The sequence below is a fragment of the Oncorhynchus mykiss genome, chromosome 15, assembly GCF_057628025.1.
Source record: "Oncorhynchus mykiss isolate SJ-2025 chromosome 15, ASM5762802v1, whole genome shotgun sequence".
In the NCBI taxonomy this organism is placed as follows: domain Eukaryota; kingdom Metazoa; phylum Chordata; class Actinopteri; order Salmoniformes; family Salmonidae; genus Oncorhynchus; species Oncorhynchus mykiss.
This window is the reverse complement of record NC_143036.1, coordinates 84386284-84403086: the sequence shown is the minus strand read 5'-3', so window position 1 is coordinate 84403086 and position 16803 is coordinate 84386284. Positions and strand designations below refer to the sequence as shown.

At 54.8% G+C, this 16803-nt stretch overlaps 1 protein-coding gene across 2 annotated transcripts in view; it reads left to right on the top strand.

Annotated features, from left to right (window-relative positions):
- The first annotated feature begins 116 nt into the window (after positions 1-116).
- Positions 117-16803, top strand: part of fbxo7 (F-box protein 7) — a 29912-nt gene continuing 13225 nt past the window's right edge. For both annotated transcript variants that reach the window (XM_090201428.1, XM_090201427.1), the window contains exons 1-5: positions 117-446; positions 1115-1237; positions 4300-4603; positions 6283-6516; positions 6873-7017. In XM_090201428.1, the coding sequence (XP_090057554.1) occupies positions 1116-1237; positions 4300-4603; positions 6283-6516; positions 6873-7017 (805 nt within the window). In that variant the 5' untranslated portion in view covers positions 117-446; position 1115. The remainder of the gene's footprint in view (positions 447-1114; positions 1238-4299; positions 4604-6282; positions 6517-6872; positions 7018-16803) is intronic.

Below are 16803 nucleotides of genomic sequence, written 5' to 3'. Positions count from 1 at the left end.
TGGATAACACCATATTATAGTCGTGCCTAACAAATACATGTTCCCTAATGTCCTAGCAGAGTTTTATTTTTTGAAAACATTTGTGGTTATTATTTTCCTGTATTAGTCTTTTTTGACTTTCCGTAGTTGAAGTCAGAACGCTAATCTCTTTCCGTAGTTGAAGTCAGAACGCTCATTTATTTCCGTAGTTGAAGTCAGAACGCTAATCTCTTTCCGTAGTTGAAGTCAGAACGCTAATCTCTTTCCGTAGTTGAAGTCAACTATTTGATAACATTTTGTTGACCATCTAGCTTCTGTCAAAGCCTCTTCTATCTTCACGATTGTAATACGTGGAAATCTTCAACTAGCTCTACTTGCAATTAAGACCTCTTTAGTTAACATGAACTGTATGGTGTGAAATGATTAAGGCTTGCAATAAGTTAACAAGAGACAACAACTAAACTAAAGTAAGTGAAATACTGCTGGCTAGCTAGCTACCAGATAGGTTAACCAGCTAGCTGCTCTTCTACATGTAGGTTTGTATTGTTCTCGCTAGATAAACACCATCATACCAGAAGTGAGCTGTGCATAATGAAACGTATCTGTATACAGTATGAATTTCTAGGCCAGTGTACCTGCTATAACGTTAGATTGTTACACTGATGAATGTTACCATTTTACCTTCATAATTCAGTCTTTCTTAACACAGTTGGCAGGAAATGAAAGTGAAAGAATTCCAGCTGGCATTGTGTTTCTACTGTGAAGAGGTGACTTGGCGTTGCCAAGTGTTTTCTACTTCAATGTGAATACTGACATCATGCTCAGAAAGTTGGGCGCTTTGTGAAAGGGTGTTTTGGAAGATGACCGTAATGATTCATGATGAACCAGGGAGAGAAGACCACAATTAAGTGTCTTGGGTCTGAATGATTGAATTTGTGTCCTTAACCTGTCTGATCGTGTTCTGTGTGTTGGTTACCTAACCCTGTCCCATCGGTCTCTCTCTCTCTCTCTCTCTCCCTCCCTGTCCTTCTGTCTCTCTCTCCCTCCCTGTCTGTCTGTCTCTCTCTCTCTCCCTGTCTGTCTGTCTCTCTCTCTCTCTCCCTCCCTCCCTGTCCGTCGGTCTCTCTCTCCTAAGCATGAAACTACGTGTGAGGATAAACAAGCAGACCAGCCGGGTGAAGCTGGAGGGAGAGGAGCCCACTCTGACAGAGCTCAACGTTCAAATCAGAGAGATCCTTCTGCCTTCACATGGCCTCAGGTTAGTTAGACCCTCAGGTTAGTTAGACCCTCAGGTTAGTTAGACCCTCAGGTTAGTTAGTCCCTCAGGTTAGTTAGACCCTCAGGTTAGTTAGTCCCTCAGGTTAGTCAGTCCCTCAGGTTAGTTAGTCCCTCAGGTTAGTTAGTCCCTCAGGTTAGTTAGTCCCTCAGGTTAGTTAGTCCCTCAGGTTAGTCCCTCAGGTTAGTTAGACCCTCAGGTTAGTTAGTCCCTCAGGTTAGTTAGTCCCTCAGGTTAGTTAGTCCCGCAGGTTAGTTAGACCCTCAGGTCAGTCCCTCAGGTTAGTTAGACCCTCAGGTTAGTTAGTCCCTCAGGTTAGTTAGTCCCTCAGGTTAGTTAGTCCCTCAGGTTAGTTAGACCCTCAGGTCAGTCCCTCAGGTTAGTTAGTCCCTCAGGTTAGTCCCTCAGGTTAGTTAGATCCTCAGGTTAGTTAGTCCCTCAGGTTAGTTAGACCCTCAGGTTAGTTAGACCCTCAGGTTAGTTAGTCCCTCAGGTTAGTCAGTCCCTCAGGTTAGTTAGTCCCTCAGGTTAGTTAGTCCCTCAGGTTAGTTAGTCCCTCAGGTTAGTTAGACCCTCAGGTTAGTTAGTCCCTCAGGTTAGTCAGTCCCTCAGGTTAGTTAGTCCCTCAGGTTAGTTAGTCCCTCAGGTTAGTTAGTCCCTCAGGTTAGTCCCTCAGGTTAGTTAGTCCCTCAGGTTAGTTAGTCCCTCAGGTTAGTTAGTCCCTCAGGTTAGTTAGTCCCGCAGGTTAGTTAGACCCTCAGGTCAGTCCCTCAGGTTAGTTAGACCCTCAGGTTAGTCCCTCAGGTTAGTTAGATCCTCAGGTTAGTTAGTCCCTCAGGTTAGACACTTTCTCCTTCTGTTGCTAAAGGGCAATTCCATGGTAGACTCAGATTTTCACTCTAAAATGTCTGCCGAACAAAAAACATTGATTTCAAAGTTTAACAAACCATACAACTCTATGCACAAGGACGACTTTTAAAAATGCCCACTTACAATTTTCCAAAAACAACTTTAGAGGAAGAACTGGGCAGAAACTAAGTTTGCTAACAGAATAAAACTAAGGGAGATTTTACTGTAATTCTGGAACCAAACTTTGCATCTGGTGTTTTTCCAGTAAATGTGGTCTTTTTATAAATGTATTGTGTAAATTATTCAAAGAGGTCATTGTTCATAGTTGTCTGGTTTATTAAACTTAGAAATCAATGGTTTGTGTTTAGCAAACGTTTAAAAGTGAAAAATCGATGTCTCGGCGTAATTCTGTTAGCGTGGAAGGTTATTTTAAAGGTTTAACTTGGCAGTAGCTGTGTATTATTTGTGTTTATATATTGTTAGTAAAGTATGAGGACCACATGTTGAATGCTGTAAAGTTTAACCATGGTGGTTGGGGCTCAGATCGTACCTCTCCTCTGTCCCCCACAGCCCAGACACAGAGTTCACCTTGTCCCTGAAGGGCTCAGATCCTAACTCTCCTCTGTCCCCCACAGCCCAGACACAGAGTTCACCTTGTCCCTGAAGGGCTCAGATCCTAACTCTCCTCTGTCCCCCACAGCCCAGACACAGAGTTCACCTTGTCCCTGAACGGCTCAGATCCTAACTCTCCTCTGTCCCCCACAGCCCAGACACAGAGTTCACCTTGTCCCTGAAGGGCTCAGATCCTAACTCTCCTCTGTCCCCCACAGCCCAGACACAGAGTTCACCTTGTCCCTGAAGGGCTCAGATCCTAACTCTCCTCTGTCCCCCACAGCCCAGACACAGAGTTCACCTTGTCCCTGAAGGGCTCAGATCCTAACTCTCCTCTGTCCCCCACAGCCCAGACACAGAGTTCACCTTGTCCCTGAAGGGCTCAGATCCTAACTCTCCTCTGTCCCCCACAGCCCAGACACAGAGTTCACCTTGTCCCTGAACGGCTCAGATCCTAACTCTCCTCTGTCCCCCACAGCCCAGACACAGAGTTCACCTTGTCCCTGAAGGGCTCAGATCCTAACTCTCCTCTGTCCCCCACAGCCCAGACACAGAGTTCACCTTGTCCCTGAAGGGTTCAGATCCTAACTCTCCTCTGTCCCCCACAGCCCAGACACAGAGTTCACCTTGTCCCTGAAGGGCTCAGATCCTAACTCTCCTCTGTCCCCCACAGCCCAGACACAGAGTTCACCTTGTCCCTGAAGGGCTCAGATCCTAACTCTCCTCTGTCCCCCACAGCCCAGACACAGAGTTCACCTTGTCCCTGAACGGCTCAGATCCTAACTCTCCTCTGTCCCCCACAGCCCAGACACAGAGTTCACCTTGTCCCTGAAGGGCTCAGATCCTAACTCTCCTCTGTCCCCCACAGCCCAGACACAGAGTTCACCTTGTCCCTGAAGGGCTCAGATCCTAACTCTCCTCTGTCCCCCACAGCCCAGACACAGAGTTCACCTTGTCCCTGAAGGGCTCAGATCCTAACTCTCCTCTGTCCCCCACAGCCCAGACACAGAGTTCACCTTGTCCCTGAAGGGCTCAGATCCTAACTCTCCTCTGTCCCCCACAGCCCAGACACAGAGTTCACCTTGTCCCTGAAGGGCTCAGATCCTAACTCTCCTCTGTCCCCCACAGCCCAGACACAGAGTTCACCTTGTCCCTGAAGGGCTCAGATCCTAACTCTCCTCTGTCCCCCACAGCCCAGACACAGAGTTCACCTTGTCCCTGAAGGGCTCAGATCCTAACTCTCCTCTGTCCCCCACAGCCCAGACACAGAGTTCACCTTGTCCCTGAACGGCTCAGATCCTAACTCTCCTCTGTCCCCCACAGCCCAGACACAGAGTTCACCTTGTCCCTGAAGGGCTCAGATCCTAACTCTCCTCTGTCCCCCACAGCCCAGACACAGAGTTCACCTTGTCCCTGAAGGGTTCAGATCCTAACTCTCCTCTGTCCCCCACAGCCCAGACACAGAGTTCACCTTGTCCCTGAAGGGCTCAGATCCTAACTCTCCTCTGTCCCCCACAGCCCAGACACAGAGTTCACCTTGTCCCTGAAGGGCTCAGATCCTAACTCTCCTCTGTCCCCCACAGCCCAGACACGGAGTTCACCTTGTCCCTGAACGGCTCAGATCTTCTATCTGACTCTGGTCAGACTTTGTCCTCCTGTGGCATCGTCACTGGGGACCTGGTCTGTGTCATCTTGCCTCCATCTGTGGCTGTGCCCTTCGCTGCCCCTGCTCCCTCAGCCCGCCAGGCTGTGCCCTCAGGCTCCTCTGCCCCCTCCGCTGCCCCTGCTCCCTCAGCCCGCCAGTCATCCAGCAACAGCAGCAGCAGCAGTAGTAGTAGTCCTGGGCTGTACCAAGCTGTACACCCACCAGCCCAACGCTCCAGTGAGGTGAGCCCTCATCTCCTAACACCAGTAGTATATTATATTACAGTATAGTAGTAGTAGAATATAGTAGTAGTAGTATATTACAATACAAGTATTCAGACCCCTTGACTTATTCCACATTTTGTTAAGTTACAACCTTATTCTATAATTGATTTTTAATAATTAATTTTTTCCTCTTCAATCTACACACAATACCCCATAATGACATCACAATACCCCATAATGACCTCACAATACCCCATAATGACATCACAATACCCCATAATGACATCACAATACCCCATAATGACAACGTGAAAACTGATTTTTTTGAATGTTTGCAAATTTATAAAAAAAATTAAAAAAACAGATACCTTATTTACACAAGTATTCAGACCCTTTGCTGTGAGACTCAAAATTGAGCTCAGGTGCATCCTGTTTCCATTGATCATCCTTGAGATTTTTCTACAACTTGATTGGAGTCCACCTGTCATAAATTCAATTGATTGGACATGATTTGGAAAGGCACACACCTGTCTATATAAGGTCCCACCGTTGTTGCCAGTGCATGTCAGAGCAAAAACCAAGCCATGAGGTCAAACTAATTTTCCACAGAGCTCAGAGACAGGATTGTGTCGAGGCACAGGTCTGGGGAAGGGTACCAATCAATTTCTGCAGCATTGAAGGTACCCAAGAACACGGTGGCCTCCATTTTTAAATGGAAGAAGTTTGGAACCACCAAGACTCGAGCAGGGCCATGGTCAAGGAGCTGACCAAGAACCCGATGGTCACTCTGACAGAACTCCAGAGTTTCTCTGTGGAGATGGGAGAACCTTCCAGAAGGACAACCATCTCTGCAGCACTCCACCAATCAGGCCCTTATGTTAGAGTGGCCAGATGGAAGCCACTCCTCAGTAAAAGGCATATGACAGCCCACTTGGAGTTTGCCAAAAGGCACCTGAAGACTCTCAGACCATGAGAAACAAGATTCTCTGGTCTGATGAAACCAAGATTGAACTCTTTAGCCTGAATGCCAAGCGTCACGTGTTGGAGGAAACCTGGAACCATCCCTACGATGAAGCATGGAGGTAGCAGCATCATGCTGTGGGGATGTTTTTCAGCAGCAGGGCCTGGGAGACTAGTCAGGATCGAGGGAAAGATGAACGGAGCAAGGTACAGAGATATCCTTGATGAAAACCTGCTCCAGAAACCTCAGGACCTCAGACTGAGGCGAAGGTTCACCTTCCAACAGGACAACGACCCTAAGCACAGAGCCACAATACAACGCAGGAGTTGCTTCGAGACAAGTCTCTGAATGTCCCAGCCAGAGTGGCCCAGCCAGAGCCCGGACTTGAACCCGATCGAACATCTCCGGAGAGATCTGAAAATAGCTGTGCAGCGACACTCCCCATCCAACCTGACAGAGCTTGAGAGGATCTGCAGAGAAGAATAGGAGAAGGGTCTGAATACTTATGTAAATGTGATATTTTAGTTTTTTTTAATGTCTTAACCTGTTTTTGCTTTCTCATTATGGGCTATTGTGTGCAGATTGAGAGGAAAAACTATTTTGTGTGTGTGTGTGTGTGTGTGTATGTAAATCGTATGCTTGTACTGTGAGTTTTGTTTTACTCTAATAGGACACTGCTGTTGACTTTCTTCTCAGTACCAGATAGTCACCATGGTGATTTGTGTTGTTGATCCAGGCCAGCACGAGCAAGGGGGCGGAGCCTCAACAGGAAGTGGTCAGAGAGGAGGAGGAGCAGGAAGAAGAGGCAGGTCAGTGGGTGTGGGAGCCCATGCTGTGTGGGGAGGCAGAAGGAGGGAAGGTACCCCATTCCCTGGAGGTTCTGTACCACCAGGCTCAGAGCAGCAGTACCTGTGATGCCCTGATGGTGGCAGTCCACCTCCTGATGGTGGAGACTGGCTTCCTGTGTCAGGTAAGCCTCTACAGGAGACTGGGGGAGAATCTCAATTGAATACTCCTCGCATTCCTCTCCGCTTCCTTCCTCAAAACCCATTGGAGGAGAAGGTCAGGTGGGAGGGACCTCTGGCTTTCTCATCCAATGGGTTTGAGAAGGAGGCGAGGAGAGAGGACGCTAGGAGTATGCAATTGAGATTCTCTCTGGGATTTGCATCCCAAATGGCACCCTAGTCCCTACATAGTGCACTACTGTTGACCAGAACCCTATTCCCTAAATAGTGTGTGTGTGTGTGTGTGTGTGTGTGTGTGTGTGTGTGTGTGTGTGTGTGTGTGTGTGTGTGTGTGTGTGTGTGTGTGTGTGTGTGTGTGTAGGGCTCTGAGGGGCGTCCTGGTGAGATGCCAGCTGGGTGGAGGGCACCAGGAGGGCTGTACAGACTGCAGTATGCCCATCCTCTCTGTGACGACAGCCTGGCCTTGGTCCTAGCTGTCCCCATGGGACCCGTACTGGTTATCAACGGTCAGTCTCACTGTTTCTCAAAGCTGTGTCCCAAATGGGGTTTATTACTTCTGACCAGGGACCATAGGGCTCCTCTATAGGGGCCATCTGGAAGGGCTCTATAGGGGGCCATCTGGAAGGGCTCTATAGGGGCCATCTGGAAGGGCTCTATAGGGGCCATCTGGAAGGGCTCTATAGGGGCCATCTGGAAGGACCATAGGGCTCTATAGGGGCCATCTGGAAGGGCTCTATAGGGGGCCATCTGGAAGGGCTCTATAGGGGGCCATCTGGAAGGGCTCTATAGGGGGCCATGTGGAAGGGCTCTATAGGGGGCCATCTGGAAGGACCGTAGGGCTCTATAGGGGGCCATCTGGAAGGACCGTAGGGCTCTATAGGGGGCCATCTGGAAGGGCTCTATAGGGGGCCATCTGGAAGGGCTCTATAGGGGCCATCTGGAAGGGCTCTATAGGGGGCCATCTGGAAGGGCTCTATAGGGGCCATCTGGAAGGGCTCTATAGGGGCCATCTGGAAGGGCTCTATAGGGGGCCATCTGGAAGGGCTCTATAGGGGGCCATCTGGAAGGGCTCTATAGGGGCCATCTGGAAGGACCATAGGGCTCTATAGGGGCCATCTGGAAGGACCATAGGGCTCTATAGGGGCCATCTGGAAGGGCTCTATAGGGGGCCATCTGGAAGGGCTCTATAGGGGCCATCTGGAAGGACCATAGGGCTCTATAGGGGCCATCTGGAAGGGCTCTATAGGGGGCCATCTGGAAGGGCTCTATAGGGGGCCATCTGGAAGGGCTCTATAGGGGGCCATCTGGAAGGGCTCTATAGGGGGCCATCTGGAAGGGCTCTATAGGGGGCCATCTGGAAGGACCGTAGGGCTCTATAGGGGGCCATCTGGAAGGACCGTAGGGCTCTATAGGGGGCCATCTGGAAGGGCTCTATAGGGGGCCATCTGGAAGGGCTCTATAGGGGGCCATCTGGAAGGGCTCTATAGGGGCCATCTGGAAGGGCTCTATAGGGGCCATCTGGAAGGACCATAGGGCTCTATAGGGGCCATCTGGAAGGACCATAGGGCTCTATAGGGGCCATCTGGAAGGGCTCTATAGGGGCCATCTGGAAGGGCTCTATAGGGGCCATCTGGAAGGACCATAGGGCTCTATAGGGGCCATCTGGAAGGACCGTAGGGCTCTATAGGGGGCCATCTGGAAGGACCGTAGGGCTCTATAGGGGGCCATCTGGAAGGACCGTAGGGCTCTATAGGGGGCCATCTGGAAGGACCGTAGGGCTCTATAGGGGGCCATCTGGAAGGGCTCTATAGGGGGCCATCTGGAAGGGCTCTATAGGGGGCCATCTGGAAGGGCTCTATAGGGGGCCATCTGGAAGGGCTCTATAGGGGGCCATCTGGAAGGGCTCTATAGGGGGCCATCTGGAAGGACCGTAGGGCTCTATAGGGGGCCATCTGGAAGGACCGTAGGGCTCTATAGGGGGCCATCTGGAAGGACCGTAGGGCTCTATAGGGGGCCTTCTGGAAGGACCGTAGGGCTCTATAGGGGGGCCATCTGGAAGGACCGTAGGGCTCTATAGGGGGGCCACCTGGAAGGACCGTAGGGCTCTATAGGGGGGCCACCTGGAAGGACCGTAGGGCTCTATAGGGGCCAATCTGGAAAGACCGCAGGGCTCTATAGGGGGCCACCTGGAAGGACCGTAGGGCTCTATAGGGGCCAATCTGGAAAGACCGCAGGGGGGCCATCTGGAAGGGCTCTATAGGGGGGGGGGGGGGCATCTGGAAGGGGGGCCATCTGGAAGGGCTCTATAGGGGGCCATCTGGAAGGACCGTAGGGTTCTATAGGGGGCCATCTGGAAGGGCTCTATAGGGGGCCATCTGGAAGGACCGTAGGGCTCTATAGGGGGCCATCTGGAAGGACCGTAGGGCTCTATAGGGGGCCATCTGGAAGGACCGTAGGGCTCTATAGGGAGCCATCTGGAAGGACCGTAGAGCTCTATAGGGGGCCATCTGGAAGGACCGTAGGGCTCTATAGGGGGCCATCTGGAAGGACTGTAGGGCTCTATAGGGGGCCATCTGGAAGGACCGTAGGGCTCTATAGGGGGCCATCTGGAAGGACCGTAGGGCTCTATAGGGAGCCATCTGGAAGGACCGTAGGGCTCTATAGGGGGCCATCTGGAAGGACCGTAGGGCTCTATAGGGGGCCATCTGGAAGGACCGTAGGGCTCTATAGGGGGCCATCTGGAAGGAGCGTAGGGCTCTATAGGCGGCCATCTGGAAGGACCGTAGGGCTCTATAGGGGGCCATCTGGAAGGACCGTAGGGCTCTATAGGGGGCCATCTGGAAGGACCGTAGGGCTCTATAGGGGGCCTCTGGAAGGACCGTAGGGCTCTATAGGGGGGCCATCTGGAAGGACCGTAGGGCTCTATAGGGGGCCACCTGGAAGGACCGTAGGGCTCTATAGGGGGCCAATCTGGAAAGACCGCAGGGCTCTATAGGGGGCCACCTGGAAGGACCGTAGGGCTCTATAGGGGGCCAATCTGGAAAGACCGCAGGGCTCTATAGGGGCCATCTGGAAGGGCTCTATAGGGGGCCATCTGGAAGGGCTCTATAGGGGGCCATCTGGAAGGGCTCTATAGGGGGCCATGTGGAAGGGCTCTATAGGGGGCCATCTGGAAGGGCCATAGGGCTCTATAGGGGGCCATCTGGAAGGACCATAGGGCTCTATAGGGGGCCATCTGGAAGGGCTCTATAGGGGGCCATCTGGAAGGGCTCTATAGGGGGCCATCTGGAAGGGCTCTATAGGGGGCCATCTGGAAGGACCGTAGGGCTCTATAGGGGGCCATCTGGAAGGACCGTAGGGCTCTATAGGGGGCCATCTGGAAGGACCGTAGGGCTCTATAGGGGGCCATCTGGAAGGGCTCTATTGGGGGCCATGTGGAAGGGCTCTATAGGGGGCCATCTGGAAGGGCTCTATAGGGGGCCATCTGGAAGGGCTCTATAGGGGGCCATCTGGAAGGGCTCTTTAGGGGGCCATCTGGAAGGGCTCTATAGGGGGCAATCTGGAAGGGCTCTATAAGGGGCCGTCTGGAAGGGCTCTATAGGGGGCCATGTCGAAGGGCTCTATAGGGGGCCATCTGGAAGGGCCATAGGGCTCTATAGGGGGCCATCTGGAAGGACCATAGGGCTCTATAGGGGCCATGTGGAAGGGCTCTATAGGGGCCATCTGGAAGGGCTCTATAGGGGCCATCTGGAAGGACCATAGGGCTCTATAGGGGCCATCTGGAAGGACCATAGGGCTCTATAGGGGCCATGTGGAAGGGCTCTATAGGGGCCATCTGGAAGGGCTCTATAGGGGGCCATCTGGAAGGGCTCTATAAGGGCCATCTGGAAGGACCATAGGGCTCTATAGGGGGCCATCTGGAAGGACCGTAGGGCTCTATAGGGGGCCATCTGGAAGGAACGTAGGGCTCTATAGGGGGCCATCTGGAAGGGCTCTATAGGGGCCATCTGGAAGGGCTCTATAGGGGCCATCTGGAAGGACCATAGGGCTCTATAGGGGCCATCTGGAAGGGCTCTATAGGGGCCATCTGGAAGGGCTCTATAGGGGGCCATCTGGAAGGGCTCTATAGGGGCCATCTGGAAGGACCATAGGGCTCTATAGGGGCCATCTGAAAGGGCTCTATAGGGGGCCATCTGGAAGGGCTCTATAGGGGGCCATCTGGAAGGACCGTAGGGCTCTATAGGGGGCCATCTGGAAGGACCGTAGGGCTCTATAGGGGGCCTTCTGGAAGGACCGTAGGGCTCTATAGGGGGGCCATCTGGAAGGACCGTAGGGCTCTATAGGGGGCCACCTGGAAGGACCGTAGGGCTCTATAGGGGCCAATCTGGAAAGACCGCAGGGCTCTATAGGGGGCCACCTGGAAGGACCGTAGGGCTCTATAGGGGCCAATCTGGAAAGACCGCAGGGCTCTATAGGGGCCATCTGGAAGGACCGTAGGGCTCTATAGGGGGCCATGTGGAAGGGCTCTATAGGGGGCCATGTGGAAGGGCTCTATAGGGGGCCATGTGGAAGGGCTCTATAGGGGGCCATCTGGAAGGGCTCTATAGGGGGCCATCTGGAAGGGCTCTATAGGGGGCCATCTGGAAGGGCTCTATAGGGGGCCATCTGGAAGGGCTCTATAGGGGGCCATCTGGAAGGGCTCTATAGGGGGCCATCTGGAAGGGCTCTATAGGGGGCCATCTGGAAGGGCTCTATAGGGGGCCATGTGGAAGGGCTCTATAGGGGGCCATCTGGAAGGGCTCTATAGGGGGCCATCTGGAAGGACCGTAGGGCTCTATAGGGGCCATCTGGAAGGGCTCTATAGGGGGCCATCTGGAAGGGCTCTATAGGGGGCCATCTGGAAGGGCTCTATAGGGGGCCATCTGGAAGGGCTCTATAGGGGGCCATCTGGAAGGGCTCTATAGGGGGCCATCTGGAAGGACCGTAGGGCTCTATAGGGGGCCATCTGGAAGGACCGTAGGGCTCTATAGGGGGCCATCTGGAAGGACCGTAGTGCTCTATAGGGGGCCATCTGGAAGGGCTCTATAGGGGGCCATGTGGAAGGGCTCTATAGTGGGCCATGTGGAAGGGCTCTATAGGGGGCCATCTGGAAGGGCTCTATAGGGGGCCATCTGGAAGGGCTCTATAGGGGGCCATCTGGAAGGGCTCTATAGGGGGCCATGTGGAAGGGCTCTATAGGGGGCCATCTGGAAGGGCCATAGGGCTCTATAGGGGGCCATCTGGAAGGACCATAGGGCTCTATAGGGGGCCATCTGGAAGGGCTCTATAGGGGGCCATCTGGAAGGGCTCTATAGGGGGCCATCTGAAAGGGCTCTATAGGGGGCCATCTGGAAGGACCGTAGGGCTCTATAGGGGGCCATCTGGAAGGACCGTAGGGCTCTATAGGGGGCCATCTGGAAGGACCGTAGGGCTCTATAGGGGGCCATCTGGAAGGGCTCTATTGGGGGCCATGTGGAAGGGCTCTTTAGGGGGCCATCTGGAAGGGCTCTATAGGGGGCCATCTGGAAGGGCTCTATAGGGGGCCATCTGGAAGGGCTCTTTAGGGGGCCATCTGGAAGGGCTCTATAGGGGGCCGTCTGGAAGGGCTCTATAGGGGGCCGTCTGGAAGGGCTCTATAGGGGGCCATGTGGAAGGGCTCTATAGGGGGCCATCTGGAAGGGCCATAGGGCTCTATAGGGGGCCATCTGGAAGGACCATAGGGCTCTATAGGGGCCATGTGGAAGGGCTCTATAGGGACCATCTGGAAGGGCTCTATAGGGGCCATCTGGAAGGGCTCTATAGGGGCCATCTGGAAGGACCATAGGGCTCTATAGGGGCCATCTGGAAGGACCATAGGGCTCTATAGGGGCCATCTGGAAGGGCTCTATAGGGGCCATCTGGAAGGGCTCTATAGGGGGCCATCTGGAAGGGCTCTATAGGGGGCCATCTGGAAGGGCTCTATAGGGGGCCATCTGGAAGGGCTCTATGGGGGCCATCTGGAAGGGCTCTATAGGGGGCCACCTGGAAGGACCGTAGGGCTCTATAGGGGGCCATCTGGAAGGACCGTAGGGCTCTATAGGGGGCCATCTGGAAGGACTGTAGGGCTCTATAGGGGGCCATCTGGAAGGGCTCTATAGGGGCCATCTGGAAGGGCTCTATAGGGGCCATCTGGAAGGACCATAGGGCTCTATAGGGGCCATCTGGAAGGACCATAGGGCTCTATAGGGGCCATCTGGAAGGGCTCTATAGGGGCCATCTGGAAGGACCATAGGGCTCTATAGGGGCCATCTGGAAGGGCTCTATAGGGGGCCATCTGGAAGGGCTCTATAGGGGGCCATCTGGAAGGACCGTAGGGCTCTATAGGGGGCCATCTGGAAGGACCGTAGGGCTCTATAGGGGGCCTTCTGGAAGGACCGTAGGGCTCTATAGGGGGCCATCTGGAAGGGCTCTATAGGGGGCCATCTGGAAGGGCTCTATAGGGGCCATCTGGAAGGACCATAGGGCTCTATAGGGGCCATCTGGAAGGACCATAGGGCTCTATAGGGGCCATCTGGAAGGGCTCTATAGGGGCCATCTGGAAGGGCTCTATAGGGGGCCATCTGGAAGGGCTCTATAGGGGCCATCTGGAAGGACCATAGGGCTCTATACGGGCCATCTGGAAGGGCTCTATAGGGGGCCATCTGGAAGGGCTCTATAGGGGGCCATCTGGAAGGACCGTAGGGCTCTATAGGGGGCCATCTGGAAGGACCGTAGGGCTCTATAGGGGGCCTTCTGGAAGGACCGTAGGGCTCTATAGGGGGGCCATCTGGAAGGACCGTAGGGCTCTATAGGGGGCCACCTGGAAGGACCGTAGGGCTCTATAGGGGCCAATCTGGAAAGACCGCAGGGCTCTATAGGGGGCCACCTGGAAGGACCGTAGGGCTCTATAGGGGCCAATCTGGAAAGACCGCAGGGCTCTATAGGGGCCATCTGGAAGGACCGTAGGGCTCTATAGGGGGCCATCTGGAAGGGCTCTATAGGGGGCCATGTGGAAGGGCTCTATAGGGGGCCATGTGGAAGGGCTCTATAGGGGGCCATGTGGAAGGGCTCTATAGGGGGCCATCTGGAAGGGCTCTATAGGGGGCCATCTGGAAGGGCTCTATAGGGGGCCATCTGGAAGGGCTCTATAGGGGGCCATCTGGAAGGGCTCTATAGGGGGCCATCTGGAAGGGCTCTATAGGGGGCCATCTGGAAGGGCTCTATAGGGAGCCATCTGGAAGGGCTCTATAGGGGGCCATGTGGAAGGGCTCTATAGGGGGCCATCTGGAAGGGCCATAGGGCTCTATAGGGGGCCATCTGGAAGGACCATAGGGCTCTATAGGGGCCATCTGGAAGGGCTCTATAGGGGGCCATCTGGAAGGGCTCTATAGGGGGCCATCTGGAAGGGCTCTATAGGGGGCCATCTGGAAGGGCTCTATAGGGGGCCATCTGGAAGGGCTCTATAGGGGGCCATCTGGAAGGACCGTAGGGCTCTATAGGGGGCCATCTGGAAGGACCGTAGGGCTCTATAGGGGGCCATCTGGAAGGACCGTAGTGCTCTATAGGGGGCCATCTGGAAGGGCTCTATAGGGGGCCATGTGGAAGGGCTCTATAGTGGGCCATGTGGAAGGGCTCTATAGGGGGCCATCTGGAAGGGCTCTATAGGGGGCCATCTGGAAGGGCTCTATAGGGGGCCATCTGGAAGGGCTCTATAGGGGGCCATGTGGAAGGGCTCTATAGGGGGCCATCTGGAAGGGCCATAGGGCTCTATAGGGGGCCATCTGGAAGGACCATAGGGCTCTATAGGGGGCCATCTGGAAGGGCTCTATAGGGGGCCATCTGGAAGGGCTCTATAGGGGGCCATCTGGAAGGGCTCTATAGGGGGCCATCTGGAAGGACCGTAGGGCTCTATAGGGGGCCATCTGGAAGGACCGTAGGGCTCTATAGGGGGCCATCTGGAAGGACCGTAGGGCTCTATAGGGGGCCATCTGGAAGGGCTCTATTGGGGGCCATGTGGAAGGGCTCTTTAGGGGGCCATCTGGAAGGGCTCTATAGGGGGCCATCTGGAAGGGCTCTATAGGGGGCCATCTGGAAGGGCTCTATAGGGGGCCATCTGGAAGGGCTCTTTAGGGGGCCATCTGGAAGGGCTCTATAGGGGGCCGTCTGGAAGGGCTCTATAGGGGGCCGTCTGGAAGGGCTCTATAGGGGGCCATGTGGAAGGGCTCTATAGGGGGCCATCTGGAAGGGCCATAGGGCTCTATATGGGGCCATCTGGAAGGACCATAGGGCTCTATAGGGGCCATGTGGAAGGGCTCTATAGGGACCATCTGGAAGGGCTCTATAGGGGCCATCTGGAAGGGCTCTATAGGTGCCATCTGGAAGGACCATAGGGCTCTATAGGGGCCATCTGGAAGGACCATAGGGCTCTATAGGGGCCATGTGGAAGGGCTCTATAGGGGGCCATCTGGAAGGGCTCTATAAGGGCCATCTGGAAGGACCATAGGGCTCTATAGGGGCCATCTGGAAGGGCTCTATAGGGGGCCATCTGGAAGGGCTCTATAGGGGGCCATCTGGAAGGGCTCTATAGGGGGCCATCTTGAAGGGCTCTATGGGGGCCATCTGGAAGGGCTCTATAGGGGGCCACCTGGAAGGACCGTAGGGCTCTATAGGGGGCCATCTGGAAGGACCGTAGGGCTCTATAGGGGGCCATCTGGAAGGACTGTAGGGCTCTATAGGGGGCCATCTGGAAGGGCTCTATAGGGGCCATCTGGAAGGGCTCTATAGGGGCCATCTGGAAGGACCATAGGGCTCTATAGGGGCCATCTGGAAGGGCTCTATAGGGGCCATCTGGAAGGACCATAGGGCTCTATAGGGGCCATCTGGAAGGGCTCTATAGGGGGCCATCTGGAAGGGCTCTATAGGGGGCCATCTGGAAGGACCGTAGGGCTCTATAGGGGGCCATCTGGAAGGACCGTAGGGCTCTATAGGGGGCCTTCTGGAAGGACCGTAGGGCTCTATAGGGGGGCCATCTGGAAGGACCGTAGGGCTCTATAGGGGGCCACCTGGAAGGACCGTAGGGCTCTATAGGGGCCAATCTGGAAAGACCGCAGGGCTCTATAGGGGGCCACCTGGAAGGACCGTAGGGCTCTATAAGCGCCAATCTGGAAAGACCGCAGGGCTCTATAGGGGCCATCTGGAAGGACCGTAGGGCTCTATAGGGGGCCATCTAGAAGGGCTCTATAGGGGGCCATGTGGAAGGGCTCTATAGGGGGCCATGTGGAAGGGCTCTATAGGGGGCCATCTGGAAGGGCTCTATAGGGGGCCATCTGGAAGGGCTCTATAGGGGGCCATCTGGAAGGGCTCTATAGGGGGCCATCTGGAAGGGCTCTATAGGGGGCCATCTGGAAGGGCTCTATAGGGGGCCATCTGGAAGGGCTCTATAGGGGGCCATCTGGAAGGGCTCTATAGGGAGCCATCTGGAAGGGCTCTATAGGGGGCCATGTGGAAGGGCTCTATAGGGGGCCATCTGGAAGGGCCATAGGGCTCTATAGGGGGCCATCTGGAAGGACCATAGGGCTCTATAGGGGCCATCTGGAAGGGCTCTATAGGGGGCCATCTGGAAGGGCTCTATAGGGGGCCATGTGGAAGGGCTCTATAGGGGGCCATCTGGAAGGGCTCTATAGGGGGCCATCTGGAAGGACCGTAGGGCTCTATAGGGGGCCATCTGGAAGGACCGTAGGGCTCTATAGGGGGCCATCTGGAAGGACCGTAGTGCTCTATAGGGGGCCATCTGGAAGGGCTCTATAGGGGGCCATGTGGAAGGGCTCTATAGGGGGCCATGTGGAAGGGCTCTATAGGGGGCCATCTGGAAGGGCTCTATAGGGGGCCATCTGGGAGGGCTCTATAGGGTGCCATCTGGAAGGGCTCTATAGGGGGCCATGTGGAAGGGCTCTATAGGGGGCCATCTGGAAGGGCCATAGGGCTCTATAGGGGGCCATCTGGAAGGACCATAGGGCTCTATAGGGGCCAATCTGGAAAGACCGCAGGGCTCTATAGGGGCCATCTGGAAGGGCTCTATAGGGGGCCATCTGGAAGGGCTCTATAGGGGGCCATCTGGAAGGGCTCTATAGGGGGCCATCTGGAAGGGCTCTATAGGGGGCCATCTGGAAGGGCTCTATAGGGAGCCATCTGGAAGGGCTCTATAGGGGGCCATGTGGAAGGGCTCTATAGGGGGC